Source organism: Chrysemys picta, chromosome 1, assembly GCF_011386835.1.
Source record: "Chrysemys picta bellii isolate R12L10 chromosome 1, ASM1138683v2, whole genome shotgun sequence".
NCBI classification, from domain to species: Eukaryota; Metazoa; Chordata; order Testudines; family Emydidae; genus Chrysemys; species Chrysemys picta.
In genome coordinates, this window is record NC_088791.1 from 304,437,642 (window position 1) to 304,454,483 (window position 16,842).

Sequence of the window (16,842 nt, forward strand, 5' to 3'; positions counted from 1 at the left end):
AGAGGATCTATCCTCTTGCCAAGTCATGATTGCTCTAGAATATATTTCCTAATGCTTTGCCCAGTCTCTTAAGAAATAGGGCCTTGTACTACTTCCACTGAGAGTCTGTGGCACAATCAAATAAATTTCACTGTCAGCAAGTTCTCATATTACGTTGCCCAAATATTCCTTTTTTAAATATCATCCCATTACTCTTACTTATATCTCTTTGTCCATGAGAAATTCCTCTTTTTCTCTGAAGTTTTCACTCTATCTGAAGTATTTATATATGTTATGCCCCTCCCTTTAGAATCACTTAGCCAAACCATATACATTTCTTTTAATTTTTCTCTGTAAATCAATTTGTCCAGCTCCTTAAACATTTTGCTGCTCTTCTTAGTATTTCCTGCAATTTGTCTACATAATTAAAGTAATGAGTTGTCCAGCAATGAAAGCATAACAGTTGCTTTATTCAGCATCTATAAAAAACTCTTTTCTCTAGAACCATAAGATCTGTGTAACAGAACTGAAAGAAAAACAGACTACTGAAGGTGGAATTTTGATACAGTGATATGTTAGCTACTATAACGTTAATCTTATAACTTGGCTTCATTAAAAGCCCTCCTATTGAACTGGACAAAGTCTTTGGACCAGGAAGCTCAATATTGTATAACAAGGAATTTTTACACACTGTTTACTCTAAGGACATGTTTTGTACTGTAGCACCAGTATTGGCTTTATGTAAGTCAGGGGTCTCAAAGTCCCGGCCCACGGGCCATCTGTGGCCCGAGAACCTCCCCACTTCAGCTGAGACCCAGGCAGCCACGCTACTGGTTCTGTATGCTGCAGGCACCGTCCACCACAACTCCCACTGGCTGGGGGAGAGGGACAGAGATACCATCACTAATTTGCAGAGTCAGCATCATTAGTTGCCAGGCAGAGTCAGCCATGGCAGCATCACTTTTTTCCACAATGAATATAAACAAATCAAAACACCGAATACAACTATCTGATGCACACCTTGCTGCAATCCTGAAGGTTTCAACTGCTCAGTCACTGAGGCCAAACATCAACAAACTGACAGAACTGAAGCATTGCCAGGTGTCTGGCAAATATTAAAAACTCTCTGGCAGGCGAAGAATTGTATAAAGTTGTATGACAGTTTTATTATTTCTAAGAAATTCAAAATAAAAAATATAATATAAACGTTTTCTTTTCTGAACACCATCCTCAGTGACATTATTGGCCCACTGGGAGAATTTGAGGACTGTCACTGGCCCTAAGGTAAATTGAGTTTGAGACCCTTGGTGTAAGTATTCTATAAATACATTGGGTAAAGCAGTATATTGAATAGTGGTACCAAATATGCCAGCAAGTTTGTCCCAAAGTATGTCTAATCTAACTGTAAAAGGCTTTTATCACTACACTATCAAACTAGTGTATTGTAATTTACTAAATATGCTCCTCTTAAAATATTATCATATTCACGAACTATGTGAAAAACACCTCATGTCAATATGTACTTTTAATATCATTTGAATACTTACCGGGCAATTCTACTTAAACTAAAGATGGAAAAAATCAGACCCAGATCTGAAAACCTTGAATTTTGAGTAAGTTCTGGTCCTCACTTTGCAGAATTGGCTATCATCTCTGTAATGGGTGGAGCGAAAACCCCAGGTCCCACTCCCTCCCCCCTTCCCAGATTCTGGGGGAAATTTCATTTTGAGTCCAAATTCAAACTTTGCAACTCACAGGACCATCTCTTCTTTAAAGTACATAAATAGGATTCCCAAAATGTAGTGACAGTGTGTAAGAAATATTTGGCACAAGCATTAATAATACATTTTCATAAGGGCATGCTAGCAGTAACCATAAAGTTACTAGAAACTAAAGAGGATTTAATAGTAAAAGAAAAAATTGAATGTTAAACATTAAATTTTCAAAGCACCTTTATGGGATTTTAGTCACATAATTTCCATTTGCCTTTAATTTGGGAATTGTATAGCTAAACCTCTGTGCAACTCGATGACATTTTAGGTGGAAACAAAAAATATCCCTATTTTGAAACTGCATTATGTTTTCTATACACTAGAAGAAAAGGTTACTCACCCTGTGCAGTAACTGTGGTTCTTTAAAACTTGTGTCCTTGGGGGAACTTGACTTCAGGTGCAGATGTGCCTCTCAAGCCCTTGATTACAGATTTTTTTGTTGAGTGTGTACTGGGCCTGCACATGCATCCTATACATCCTCATACTGTGCACCGACACAATATGTGAATCACCGTCAGTTTCTTCTCTATCCAAAACTCCCACAGAGAAGAGTCCAAAGCAGCGGGGAATGAGGGCAGGTAGTGGAGCACCCACACAGACACACATCTTGAAGAAAAACAGTTACTGCACAGGGGGAGGAATCTTGTCTTCTTTGAGTCGTGTCCCCTATGGGTGCTCCACTTCAGCTGACTCCGAAGCAGTAGCCCACAGGGAGAAGGGAGCTTCAGAATTGAGTCCAGAACTGATGATAGAACCAGAATTCCCAGTGCCACATCAGATCTAGCAGCATGGATCAAGGCACATTGCCTTGAAAATGTATTTATTGAAGCCCATGTAGTGGCCTTACATATCTCAGATACTGGAATATTTTTAGTAATGCCATGGATGCTGCTTGCAACCTGGTAGAGTGCACTATCACCCTGTGGGAGCGTTGAGCACTGGCTTCATCATAACAAGCAACAACAGACCCAGAGATCCAAACAGACAGTTTCTGGGTGGAGATTTTGAACCTTTTGGATCTGTCTGCTATGGAAACGAACAATCTAGATGACTTCTGAAATTGTTTGGTTCTATCTAGAAAGGAGGATCAAGGAGTGTTTGACATCTAATGTATGAAAAGAGTTCTCCCACTGAGACTTATGTAGTTTGGGGGAAAACATTGGTAGATTAATGGTTTGGTTAAGATGAAAGTCCTATAATATCTTAGGTAAAAATTCAGGATGGGATCATAAAGAAACCTTGTCTTTGAAGAACACCATAAGGGGATCTGACATTAAGGCCTCAATTTCCCTGACTCTACGGGCTAACATGTAGCCACTATAAAAGCTGTCTATATGGATAAGTAAAGCAAAGAATACATTGCCATCAGTTTGAATGTAGGTCTTGTGAGGCATCTAAGTACAAAGTTGAGATTCCACTTCATTGGGGAGGGGTCTTTGACTTGCGGGTAGAGGTTCGCCAAATCTTTAATAAAGCTTGAAGACACAGGGTAAGCAAATATAGAAACCCCTTTTATCTGGAACATGAAAAGCTCATATTGAGATCAAATGAACCTTAATTGAGCTAACTGATAATGCTGATTTCTTTAGGTCCAACAAGTTAACCCAAGATAGCTGAGAGAGATGAGGATTTGGATACGAGCTGCTGGCATTGATACCAGTGGCTGCATCTCTTCCACTTCTACAGGGAAGTGACTTAGGTTGATTCCTTTCTATAGATCAGTAACACTTGTACTTCCACAGAACACCATCAAGGAACCATGCTCTGAGGTGGAGGACCCCCTAAGTTGGGGTCACGTAACTGACTTGCGTTTTGGGAGAGGAGATGGGAGGTGGATCCTGCTCTCCCATGCTTGTTGATATAGAACATGCAGACTACATTGTCCATCGTGATTCTGATTGATTTGCCCCGATGAGGGGTAGAAAATGAAGGCAGGCATTCCTGACTGCCCAGAGTTCCACCAGGTTGATGTGATGACTGGTTTCCTGAGGTCACCATCTGCTCTGAGCCATGAGAGTACTGAGGTGAGATCCCCATTTCAACAGGCATGCATCCACTGTCATGGTGATTGTCAGAGTTAGATGAAGGAAAGGAATGCCTGCACCAACACTGAGTTGATCTTTCCACCACTCTAGGGAGTCCTTTACATGAAGGGGAACCAAGACTTGTTTGTCTAAGCTGTTGCTGATCAGTGAACAGACCTTTTTGACAGTTCCTTACTGAGGTACAAGGACTCCCTTAAATGGTCCTGACCAGATTTAATAATGTTATGAATATGTCCCTGGTGAGGTGGGCTCTGGCTGTCAATGAATCCTAGGATGCCCCTATGAACAATATTTTCTATAAAGGGCTTAACATGGATTTTCTTATGTTAAGCTGAAGACCCAATTTCAGGAAACGAAAAAGGGCCATCTGAGTGGATTACAGTACTGCTTCACATGATCAGCCAGTCATCAAATTATGGGAAAACTAAAATTGCCTCCTGATGAAGGTAAGCAGCTACTACCGCTAAGACTTTTGAGAACACCCTTGGATCTGAGGAGAGGCCAAAGGGAAGTACTCGGTATTGAAAATGATCTTAGCCTATCGCAAACTGTAGGTATTTTCTGTGAGATGCATATATCACTACATGGAAATAGGCATCTTGTAGGTTGAGAGCCAATACCCAGTTTCCTGCCTCTAGTGAAGGGATGATAGCTGCAAAAGTCACCATCCTGAACTTTTGAGACTTTATAAATTTATTTAGTAGTCTTAAATCCAAAATTGGTCTCCACTGTCTGTATTTCTTTGGCAAAAGGAAATACCTTGAATAGAACTCCTTCCCTTGTGAAGAGCGTGGACCAGCTCTAATGGTCCTAATTAAAGGAGGGAGTCTATTTCTTGTCTCAGTGAAAGCTCGTAAGGAAGGTCCCTGAAGAGGGATGGGGATGGGGGACGGAATGGAGAGAGGGACATAAAGTGGATGGTTTACCCTAATGTTATGACCTCTATGTCTCTGATGATCTGCTTCCATGCCTGATGGAAATGGGAAAGATGGTCTCTATATTAGGGGAGATAGGCAAAAGTCTGCAGCTGTTGAACTAGAGACATGGGAGGATTTGAACCCTTGGCTGATGAATCAAAACTTTTTGATGATGACTGGGTACTTGCAGAAGGATGGGCAGCTCTCTTCCTCTGGAACTTATGTCTCGTGCTGGGGGATTTGGTGGGTCTTTGAAATCCTGAGAATTAAACCAAGCAAAATATCTGGGCAGTTTGTGACCTACTAAATCTTCTTTTATTCTTAGGTGTGTAGAAAACCAGAGATAGTAAATTTTAATGTGCGAAAAGACTCATCCATGGTCTCTGAAAATAGCTTCAGACCATTGAAGAGGAGGTCTTCTACAGTGTTCTGAACTTCTCTCAGGAACTCTGAGAGTTGGAGCCATGACGCCCTGCACGTAACTACCACATGGAAATGGATCAGGCTGCAGTGTCTGAGGCATGTAAGGATGCTTGAAGCAATGATCTAGCTAGTAACTGATCCTCAGTGATAATGGCCTGAAATTGTTCCCTTTGCTCCTGTGGAAGATGATCAATAAAAGCTGTAAATTTATTGTAATTTGTGAAATTGCATTTAGCCAAGATCGTTTGATAATTTGTGATCTAGCATAGCGAGGTTATGGACTTCTGTCTAAAGAAGTACAAGCACTTTTGGTCATAGTCATATGGGATAGACTTGCTTACCTTATTCGTTATTTGCATTCATCACTATAGAATTAGGTGGAGGTGGAAGAATAAGAATTTGGAATCCTTGGATGGGACAAAATACTTTTTATCCACCTGTTTTCAAGTAGGCAGAACCATAACAGATGTTTGACAAACAGTCTTTGCCGGGTCCTCGTTAATAGGTAATGCAGCTCCAGATGGTGTTTCTCATTGTAAAATGTCAAGCAACTTGTATTGCGAACCCTTGATTCTTGCTATTCGAAGACTATTTTAATGAGGTCCTGAAATTGCTGGAAATCATTGCCCATAGATGGTGGTGGACGCATGACCACCTCAAATTGTGATGATGATCAGACAGGAGTCTGAGCGGTGGCCCCTTTATCTGCCCTAACCTCCTGTTCCTCAAATGTCTCCTTGTGCTGGGGTCTCTATTGAGGAGAAGAGGACTGAATATCACTTTTGGAGCTGGTGGTCTGGCAAACTGTCTTCACATATCTCAGGGACACCTATTTGGCCATGCAGGGGCCCATATGGGAGATGAGATGGCATCCTTGGTTGATCCCACCAGCCGTGCTGTTGTCCACAAGTCTTCTCTGTGCATATCAAAGAGTGGGTTACTATGTAGATGTGTAGGACAATGGACAAGACTGAAGGGAAGTTTACTTCCTCCCCCTTGGTATCCTTGAATCGGAAGTAGCGGCACCGGCAGAAAAGGCTAGTGAATCAGGTGTTACTGGAGAGTGATGGTAGCCTCAGAACTAGAATCTTGGTACCGAGAGGTGTTTGCTACCTACAAGCAGTGGAAATTCTGTTTCATCTGCCAATTTCAAGTCTTCCAAGCACCTAAATTCCTGTTGTACCATATGGAGGACTGGTACTAACACAGTAGTCTACTTGGGTATTGCCACAGACAATACCATAGATTTACAACATACTAAAGTTGGTGCCGATGGTGTCTGATGCTTCTGTTTGCATGACACCAAGGGCCCTGACTGGGCAGGTACCGATGATGGAGCTGTGCTTGATAGCCCTGGTCTGGAGGAGTTCTTATCCCTACCTTCCTTGTAATGTATAGATGGTACCAAGGATCAGTTGGATGGATCAGTCCTTCAAGCTCCAGGATTTTCCAGCCCCATCAGTACCAAGAGGAATCAGTTTCCTCTATGGAACTGAGCTGAGAGGTCAAGCCCAATATAGCCTTGGTGCATGGCTCGAGGATGTATAGGACGCAGGCGTGAGCCAAAGAGACTCTGCTAACAAAAAAAATTCTTATCAGGAGAGGCACATGCACTTATGAAGTGGAGCACCCCAGGAACACTACTCAAAAACGAGGGCCTGATCATGGGTTCTGGAGAAGAGTCTGGCTGCAGCTTCACAATCTGGATGCAATCTACAACCACAGAAACTTGAGTCTTGGGGCAGCCAGGTAGCTTTCACCTTGTGGCAAAGTCTCTTGGACTTAGACTCCTGACTGTCATATACATTATATATACTAAGATGACATTATGGGAAGCATTCCTTCTACAGTGATCTAGTGGGATGGATTCCTCGAATAACTGAATGACAGACAGATTGCTGGGGACAAGACTGAATGACTTGTGTGACCCAAACTCATCAGTTCAGACTGACATCTCTGAAATCTTGTGACGTAACCTGAATCTCAAAGCATAGAAAAGTTTATTCCTTGAACTTCCTGAGAAGAGAACTGATTGGAATGCCCCAGTACAATGGTGTACCAAAGTGGAGGTTTATATATATTATATATACACCGTTCCTGCTCTTTGCAGGGATGAAAACATCTGTTTAGTTTTGGTAATAACTTAAATTAATAGGTAAATATAAACTCATGCTTCAGAACACTAACATAAAAGTCTTTTAAAGTGTTTCTGACTTCAACATGTTTCAGGTCTCTATCACCAATCACAGGTGGGGAAACTGAGACACAGAAAATAACTTCCCCAAGGTTATACACAAAGAACAAGAAACATAACTGTGTAAAGTGAAATATTTGAGGACTTAGTCAACTTAGACTGGGTTTAGTTGAAAAGACAAAAGCAAAACACACTATAAATTTGAAGAAACTGCTACATATTTTTATATAGAAGAAGCTCATTTGAGATTCCAACCCAACAAGCACTGTGTTCCTCACTTTGTACTATATAGTATCTAAAACATCACAGATATCCAATGGAACACACACAAATAAACTAAGCCTCTTCCATCTCATTGTATATTTGTTTCCTCAAGCTAAGGCAGAAATCCAATCCATAAAGAATGTTGTAGTACCTAGATGTGCAGAACAAATGGTATATAAGATCACACACTCTTCTGAGACACTTGTAATGTTCACGCAAAAAGAGGTCCAGAATAAAAAGAAACTAGCACCTCTATAATTCCTTTGTTTTGTCGGGTCAATTCAGATGCCTAATATTAATGTAATCTTGGTGTTTATACTTAATAATCTCAGTGGCAGTAATGGAACAATAAAACCACTTTAAAAATTGCTTTAAAAAGAAAAAAATGCACAATTAATATGGATGCTCCAGCCTTTGAATACAACCTTATTACTAGAGCAAATGAGAATCAGGAAAGGATCTTACTGTTTAAAATGTTGGAAGATATGGGCTTCCTTTTGACAAGGTCCCATGTATATGTACAATAACCCTTTGTATTTAACAATAGGTAAGTAATAACAACAGTAAAATTACCCTGCTCTCCAGCTGTTTCTGTATATTGTGTAGATGTTGGTTTAATCTAATGCGTATTGTTGCATAATATCCCCAGGCACAGTCAAGTAAAAGCTAAAGCTGTACAAAAAAGCCTACATTTTAAATGGGTCTTGTCATTAATGCTTTATTAATTGCCCCAGGCAATGCAAACCCAGAGCTAGGCGAGCTATAACAATATGACACTTTAAGGTCAAATCCAATTTCTGCTGCGTTTTATGGACTGGGCCAAATATTGAGTTAACAGCAGGAAAGAACAATTTATTGGGCTTTTTTCATTTTTTGATTAACTGATCTAAATTAGATCAGATTTTTTTGTGGAAACAAAACAACTTTAAACCCTCAACATAATAGAATTGTTGACTGCTTTCTATTATGGCAACTGTATTTTCTAACAGTCTTAAAGTGTGTAAAATATACTGGGTTTTTATATAAAGGGACTAAATAAAAAAAGCTTCTATGAGCCTATGTGAAACAAAACATCAGAAATGAAAATGCATAAACTATAGCTCCATGTTATTTAACACAACACATTACATGAATTAATATATGTAAAATTAAACCTACCTTCACATCTGAGGTATCTCTTTGGCTGTTTCTCCAAGATCTTGCCACTGAAGAGAAGGTTCGATCTGGATGGTCAAATTTTGCATCATTTGCATTAAGAAAGAATGTTGTGAAGGGTTCCTATGACCAAACAAATGAGTACGCATATAATACAAGAATACAGCAGAATGGATCACACAGCAGTTTCCTAATGAAATATGAGACATTTTAAAGTTTATAATTAAAACATGAGTAGAATAATAATTGGCATTTCATTTTACACACACACACACACACACACACACACACACACACACACACACACACTCTTATATTGATAATGAATTTTGCACCATGTAAATCTGATTGCTGGAATGGAAGGATACAATATTGCATACTCTGTCATAAGACTACTGTTGCCATGATAATTGGCAGGCAGGTATGCTCTGGTACTACTTCCATTGAAATCACCATTAAACACTCACTCTGTTACATATATTACTATGCCTGGTCTGATCAGCACAAGACTGTGCATTCAAATTAAATCACATGAAAGCATCTATAAAGTTTTTATTTTAATATAATGCCACAGTCTACTCTTGTTTTCTTCTCAGTTGGTAGGATTGGGTGGAGATATGGGGACTCTTTTGACAGGTTGCTGAGATGGGGGGGGTCTGGCTTTATTGTTATTTTTTGGGCAGCTGATTGAATGAGGTATGGATTTTATTTTGTTCTATGAAATATTGATTTTTTTGTTCATGGTAATGAGTGAAGTATAAAGATAAATAACTCAGAGCCTAGGAAGGACACTAACAATGAAAATAAATGAATGTCATCATTTTATTTTTTTTATATTATTCTATTCTGAACAGTTATGATACACCCTACCAAACTAGGTTTCTACATCTTCAAGAAATATGCTACTAAGGGTTAGCTCTATTTGTTATCAGTACATTATCTATGCTGTGGAACTTGCATCAGAACAAAACTTGTGTACAACTAACTCATTGTGTAACCTATATACACATCTCCCTAATTCCCCACTTATTGTTTGTGCTTCTGACTTGTGTCATATCAACCATTAGATAAAATAGCAACTATTAAATTTAAACATTTTTTACAAAAATGGACTGCATCCCAGAAAAGCACTAATTCTCAAAATGTGTGATAGTAGATAACTGTTGGGGGGGGGGGGGGGAATTGAACATTACATTCTAGTGTGATGCTACAGCTACCAGGGCAAAGATTTCCTTACTGGTTCTCAGCCTGGGAGCCTTGCCTTACTCCTCAGTGTCTGTGAAGATGAGTATGAAATTAACCCATCATACTAAATAATATATGATATTCTTGCTGTTGTCTAGCAAATAATTCCAAATGATGGAATTTTTATTCCATCTTTTTTCTCTTTTAAATGCCTAGGAAATTATGCACACACAAGAAGACATTAAAAGAATGCAGGTTGCAAAGTGAAGGCACTCTAAAGCCTAGTTATGGCAGGTTTCCCCATGCCTCTTTGTCCATGCAACTATGAAGCTCCGAATAAAGTCTGAATTAAAATAATCACATACTGTTTTGGTTGCAGGACTCTAATACATGTTGCACTGTAAATGGTCCAGAGGATTCCCCACCTAGTTACCGTGGGAGTCAGACAGCATGCGGCAAGTGAGGCAGAGAACCACATATTACAGCAGGGGTAGTCAAAAGGAGGACCACAGGCCAAATACGAACCACCAGACACTTTTGAACGGACCTCAAAATATTTTTATTTATTTATTATCGTTATTAGTTTTGTATTTTCTCTGGAGTCTGGACCTTGACTACACCTTGACCAAAAAATTTGGACTTTGACAAAATTGACACCCACATATTAAAGTGAGGATAAAAAATATTCAACACTGGCACATTTGCTGAGCATTGTCATAACACCAGACTGAATCAGGAGGCAGATAGGAACAGAGTTAAACTTGGGAGGGCAACTTTAACTTTGATGTGCCCATCAAAGCACTTTGGATTGCTTTACTTGGCGACCTTCATGTATGAAATAAGTACCCAGTAGATTAATATTACATGTTTTAATTAAAGAAAATTCTTATTTTGGTTTATAATTGGAAAAGCATTCTGTAATACTTACAATGGCAAGTTTTTCAAACTATGTCACTTTCCATCCTATTGACCCTGTGAACTTTAGATCTTATTATCTCTGCTTTCTAAAAGCCCCAGCCTATTTTTTTTTTTACATTTATACTTTAATTTGATTTGAAGACCATTGAGAAACAGTTTACCGATGGATGCTGAAATCTGAAGCAGCTGATGGATTAAAAAAAAAGCAGAAGCCAGAAATATGATATAGTTACAGTAAATTATGTAAAAACATTAATCCAAAATTCCATGACAACATTATTTTAAGCATCTGAGACAAATATACAAAAGCAAGAAAATTCAGAGTCAAGGATTAAACCTGTAATAGTTGAGCACTACAGGGTGCCCTATTATGTTATCCTGCTATGACCTGTTGTGCCTATCTTTTGGATTTTTAATTCTTAACTGGAATTCAGAGCTTTTCCTAGGTTTATTTCAGATGCTTCACTTAATTTTAAGGTGATTTTTATTACCTGGAAATACATGTGGTTAGAAAATATAAATATAGTTCATATCTGTATACAATACGTTCATTCAAATTTTGTTCGTGCTACAGATTACTATTTCATTTACAAATTTTCTGTCTGTGAATGCTACAAAGTTGCAAAATGTATTTCATTATAAGTCCATTTCAGTTGTTCATAGTATTCTGAATAAAACTGATACCACATTCACTGGTGATGGGATAAGAGACTTTTGCAGCACTTGATTACCACCCTGTGGACTACTCCCTTTCCCCTCCAGAAGTTCAAGAAGATGTGTTTTGAGCAGACCCATTCCCCTCCAGTGGACAGACACTGGGGTCTGGGTCATGCAGGGGAAGGAAAGAGGAGGGACAGGGTGAAATCTTGTCCCCACTGAAGTCAATGGTAGTTTTGGCATTGACTTTAGTGTGGCCAGAATTCCACTCAGGACACATTTAGGCTGGAAACAGGCCCAAGGGTCATCATTTTGGCCATCACTATTTCCCAGCTCTCTTCCTAATGTATGTCATCTGCTACATGAGTCATTGCTCATTGGTGGTTTGGGAAAAAACTGGCCAGGTTTTCAGATCCACTTAGTGGATTGCCTATTGGGGTTGGGAATGGATTTTTCCCTACTACAGGTTTCCAGTGCCCACTGGGATTTATTGCTTTCTCAAAGCAGTCTAGACAAGGGGTTTTGGATTAAGTTTGGATGATTATAGGGATACCTGGCAGCAACCACTATATTTCCATTTTAAAGGATTACTGAGACCTTTTCATTTGAGAAATGTTAGCAATTCCATTGCTTGCAGAAGGTTGTTGATATTCAGTTAGGAGAAACCCCTAAGGTTATTGCAGTGCCTTTTCTTTGTCCCATTACATTTCAATCAGATTTAGCTGTGTTGTGAAGTGTTACAAATCACCATTTCCTTTTCCTCTCTTGTGTTCCTCAGAACAATTCTGGCAGCCTGACAAAATCACTGAACATTGTAATAGACTGGATCCTAACATTGCCATGCTGCACTGTGAATGCCTGAGAGCTGCCAGAGCAGCTGTGGTGTGGGGGTAGGAAGAAAAGAGTCAGGGTGGGTTTCCTTCAATGACATTCCCACTTCCCTGGACCCAGCATCCCATCTCATGTGGCATGCACTTTCACAATTCCCGGGGATGAGGAGAGGACAGAGAGCGAGCGAGCTGAGGCAGGCTCCCTCATCATCCCCCAGATGCAGCCATTGCCCCAGTGTCCTATCTCCCACACAGGGACTTGATTTGGGACAGGTGCTCCCCCACTCCTGGTTGGAAGGAGGTAAGAGAGCCACACCAAGATCTCCCATAATCTCTCAGACCCAATACATGGTCCCAGTAACTCATACCCACCTCTGAGGGCACCACAAGGACTAGAGCTCCCACGTCTGGGAGTGGGAGAAAAAGAGGCAGGCCAAGCTCCTCTTGTCCACCCTCTGAACCAAGCATATGACACAAGTGTTCCATCCCCCTATGGCAGGATAACAGCTTTTTTATGCTGCCAGCTAATGTAGTTAGTCCTGAAGCTCAAGTAGTAGACATCTGCCACAGTGCTGAAGGCTCAAGATTCAAACCACACTGATGATAAAAGGGGCTGCGGGACTGTTACAGTCATACATAATAGAAATTATTTTTACCTAGGAAATTACATGTAAAAAACTATGTTAAGAGAATATTATTTAGGCTGCAACATAAATTACTCAAAAGTTAGGGAATCTCAGGTTCGTGGTGACCCCCACAACCTAAGTTCAGCTCAGCTTTAAGTATATGATCATAGATTATTTTTTCCATAGGTCTCCTGCCTCATTCAGTTCACAGATTGGACACACAAAAGGGCCAAATTAAGGTTGCATCAGCAACCATTAATCTGGCATTTCCTAATTTTTTAGTGCTTGACTCTGCAACCTCAATAACACTCCTTTAACGCAGTTCCTCACAGCATGAGGAGGAGGGATACAGCATGAGGATGAGGGGGGGGAGGGATAGCTCAGTGGTTTGAGCATTGGCCTGCTAAACCCAGGGTTGTGAGTTTAATCCTTGAGGGGGCCACTTGGGGATCTGGGGCAAAATCAGTACTTGGTCCTGCTAGTGAAGGCAGGGGGCTGGACTTGATGACCTTTCAAGGTCCCTTCCAGTTCTAGGAGATGGGATATCTCCATTAATTAATTAATAATAATAATAAAAAAAATGATGGAGGCACAGTTGGGGCAAAGAAGACAAGGATTTATAGTTAGTGGTTGTATGGTAGGAGTCCCAAAAACCTCCATTGGACACAGTTACTTGTCTAGTGTGAGAATTGGGTGGGTGTATAACACCTGTATCTTGTGTTAAGGTAATAAAGTTGTGGCCCACCATTTAAAATCCATTCTAATGTCTGCCTTTCAGTTACCTGCATATCCTGAGCAAGTCTGTGGAGCTCAACAACATTTTCTTGCAAAATCCTACATCTCCCTGTCTAACACAGTGCAAGTCATTTTAATGTAGTGCTTAGGTTGCAAATCTACACACACAAACATCAGGACATTAAAACGTTAAGATATATTGTCCATTTCACACATATGCACTCTTTTTGATTATTGAATAGGCTATTGTTGTACACTTTCTACTGTGATTACAATATGAGAAATTTAAAGATGCTCTTACTGACTTAGGGCCTGATCCAATACCCACTGAATTTAACTGAAAGCCTTTTATTAGCTTCAATGGACATTGAACCAGGTCTTTAACTTTTTCAAATACCCTGTCTTATTTGTTTACTGATAAGAATCAACTATTATAAAACAAATTAAAAATTTTAATTTCTACATCTGTTCTACTGCATTACATACAGAAGGCGAGATCTGCACTATCTGGGGAGTCTCTTTGTGTTAAAGCTAACTTGCACCACTGTATTATATCAATGACACCACAGGTGCACATATTCTAAGATCGACTCATACAAACTGGCGCTTTTCCACCACAGTCAGATATGAAAAGAACTTCCAGGTTAAAGGTCAACTCCAATGAGAACAACAGTGCTGTGGACCTGGGAAAGGAAAACTTTTTATCTCATCATCCCAATGGTCATCACAGTATATTTCATACAGAATAATGGATTTTATTGAAACATGTCCACAAATTGTGTTAATTTGGGCTGATTTTTATTATACTAGTAGTATGTACCTATAAAGCTGGTGGGTTGTTTTTTTCTGAAACCTATTGTTAGGTTAGTTAAATCTCTATTCAGGAGCACCTAACTACAGCATATACTTACATTTTAATGAAAACAACACAAAAAAGAAGCCAGGAGGCTTCAAAAATCAGCTGAAGGAACAAAACAGGAAGATCTAGCTTCACAGGATAGAAGTTTGAAAACAAATGTCCTGCACTTCCTTTGTTTTTATGTTACTGCACATTGTCTGGGTACACCGCAAGAAGTACAAGAGACTTCTTATGGGTTTTAATCAGGCCGCAACTTTATTATATAGATGTCTGGGACTACCTGGCAGATAAAGTGTTCAGTGCAGGCAAATCCATGCTTATTGACATCAATTCTCCGGGGCTTTCACCAGCCCCCCCTTTGTTTAATCCATGCTTATTCAGCTCAGTTTTCCAGGGCTTTCACCAGCCCCCATTTGTTTCCATCCAGGTCCCCCAGCCGACCCATGGCTTGGACTTTACCATCCACCAGCCTCGTGAGAGGGTTTAGGAGGTCTATGAGAATGGAGGGGGTTGGCTCCCTGCCGTTCCTGTCATAGGAGTCCCCGAACCTCCTCCCCCATTCTGTTCCTTTATCCAGGACCTCCTTTTAAGTCTTTTACCAGGCTATTTATCTGGTCACTGGAGTACATGCACTGAACATCCGCCACAAGGAGGCGCCCGACATTTGCTTGGCTGCCTCCCCCCCGACCTTGCCAGGTTCCCAGACATCTGCCAATGGCCTCTTGGTTAGCAGCCCTACTGGAGAGAAAGCACCCATTGTCCCATGTGTGATCGTCAAGGGGCACCAGCAACTGCATTGTTCTTGACCTGGTACTGCAGCAGTCGCCCTTAATGGAGGGCTGTATAGGCAACCCATTTTCTGGATCTTTGCATTGACAGGACTCTTTAAAACAAAACAAAATAAACAACTTGTAAGCTGGAGCCAATAATGTGCATTCCACCAACCACATGACATTCTGAGGTTCCAGAGAGCCCGCGGCTTACGTAATCTGGCAAACTGGAAATGAGACGAGGCATCTGCTATGCCATTATCCATGCCCAGCATGTGCTTGGAAGAAAAACAGATGTTGAAGGTTAAGCATTGGAGAATGCCCTTACCAAATTTTCAATCCTGTGCGATTTGGAAGTTTGGTGATTGATAACCTGTACCACTGCCATGTTATTGCGCCAGAGGCACACCCTTATATTGGCCCCAAATTAATAACCTTTTTTACCTGCACAGTGATACTCCATTAAATTACAAAACTTTTCCACACCCACAAATCTTACTACATCTGTATAGTGACTCGTACATAATTGTGTGGTCTGGCTATGCCAGCTGTTGCCGCTGCCAGCCAGGCACAAAAACGCCTTCCCCAGGACAACAACCCTGCAAGCAAAGTTCAGCTCCAAGCCCAGATAGGTTAATGTAGTGTAAAGGTTTTTGTTTGTTTAACCCAACTATTTAGCCAGGGCCTGAAATGTGCCCAACAGGTGAAAACAGTCATTTGACCCAGCTTGCCCTGCGAACAAAATTATGCAAATAATGCACTATTTGGTTTAGTTCCGCTGGCCAGACCACTGCCCAGTGCAACATTGTACTGAATTTTTGAAAGGCTGCACAGGATACTGAACAGCCCATGGGCATAGCCTTGTGGAAATAAAATTGCCGGCGGCAGGTGTCTTGCAAACATGCCTGTATTTACAGGGGTTGCGGAAACGGCCACCATTATTAAATGCCCAGCAAATACTATTATGAGCCCGGGGCCCCTTTTGAGCTTGTTGTGGTATGAACAAACGCCTGGTGCCCTTGGTGTTATGCCCTTGAACCACAGTGTCTGATGCCACCTTATTCCAGTTTATGTTGCTGCCCTTAATGTAAACTGCTTATGACATACCCCCAAACGTATTGGGTGCCTGCCTAATCATATTCGTATAATTAACAAAGGCCGGCTGCAGTCTGGGTTGGCCTATACCATAACACCCACCTAGATGACAAGGGCAGCCTCCCAAATTGTTTCATGTTCTAGCCACCCTTGGCCTCTTGGGCAGTTCGCAGTTTTGCTTGCCTTGTCCATGTTTACTGTCTGTGAACACCTTTCTGTGCCATAGGGATATTACCTGCACAAATTGCCTGTGAGTGAATTATATATTTAGTTGCACTGAGTAGGTGAACTCCCATCAGGTAAACTACCCCGGCATAACCGTACCGAGGACTGCATGTAGTGAGTTCTGCAGAGCCCTGCTCCCACATAGTCCCCCCGGGAGTGTCTACTCTGTCCCCTGCGGTTACATGCCCTGATG

At 40.7% G+C, this 16,842-nt stretch overlaps 1 protein-coding gene across 12 annotated transcripts in view; it reads right to left on the reverse strand.

The window, feature by feature from the left end:
* The window catches only part of NBEA (neurobeachin), an 823,962-nt gene that overhangs the window by 84,161 nt on the left and 722,959 nt on the right, over positions 1-16,842 (reverse strand). For all 12 annotated transcript variants that reach the window (XM_065581345.1, XM_065581343.1, XM_065581347.1 and 9 more), the window contains one exon: positions 8,753-8,872. In XM_065581345.1, the coding sequence (XP_065437417.1) occupies positions 8,753-8,872 (120 nt within the window). The remainder of the gene's footprint in view (positions 1-8,752; positions 8,873-16,842) is intronic.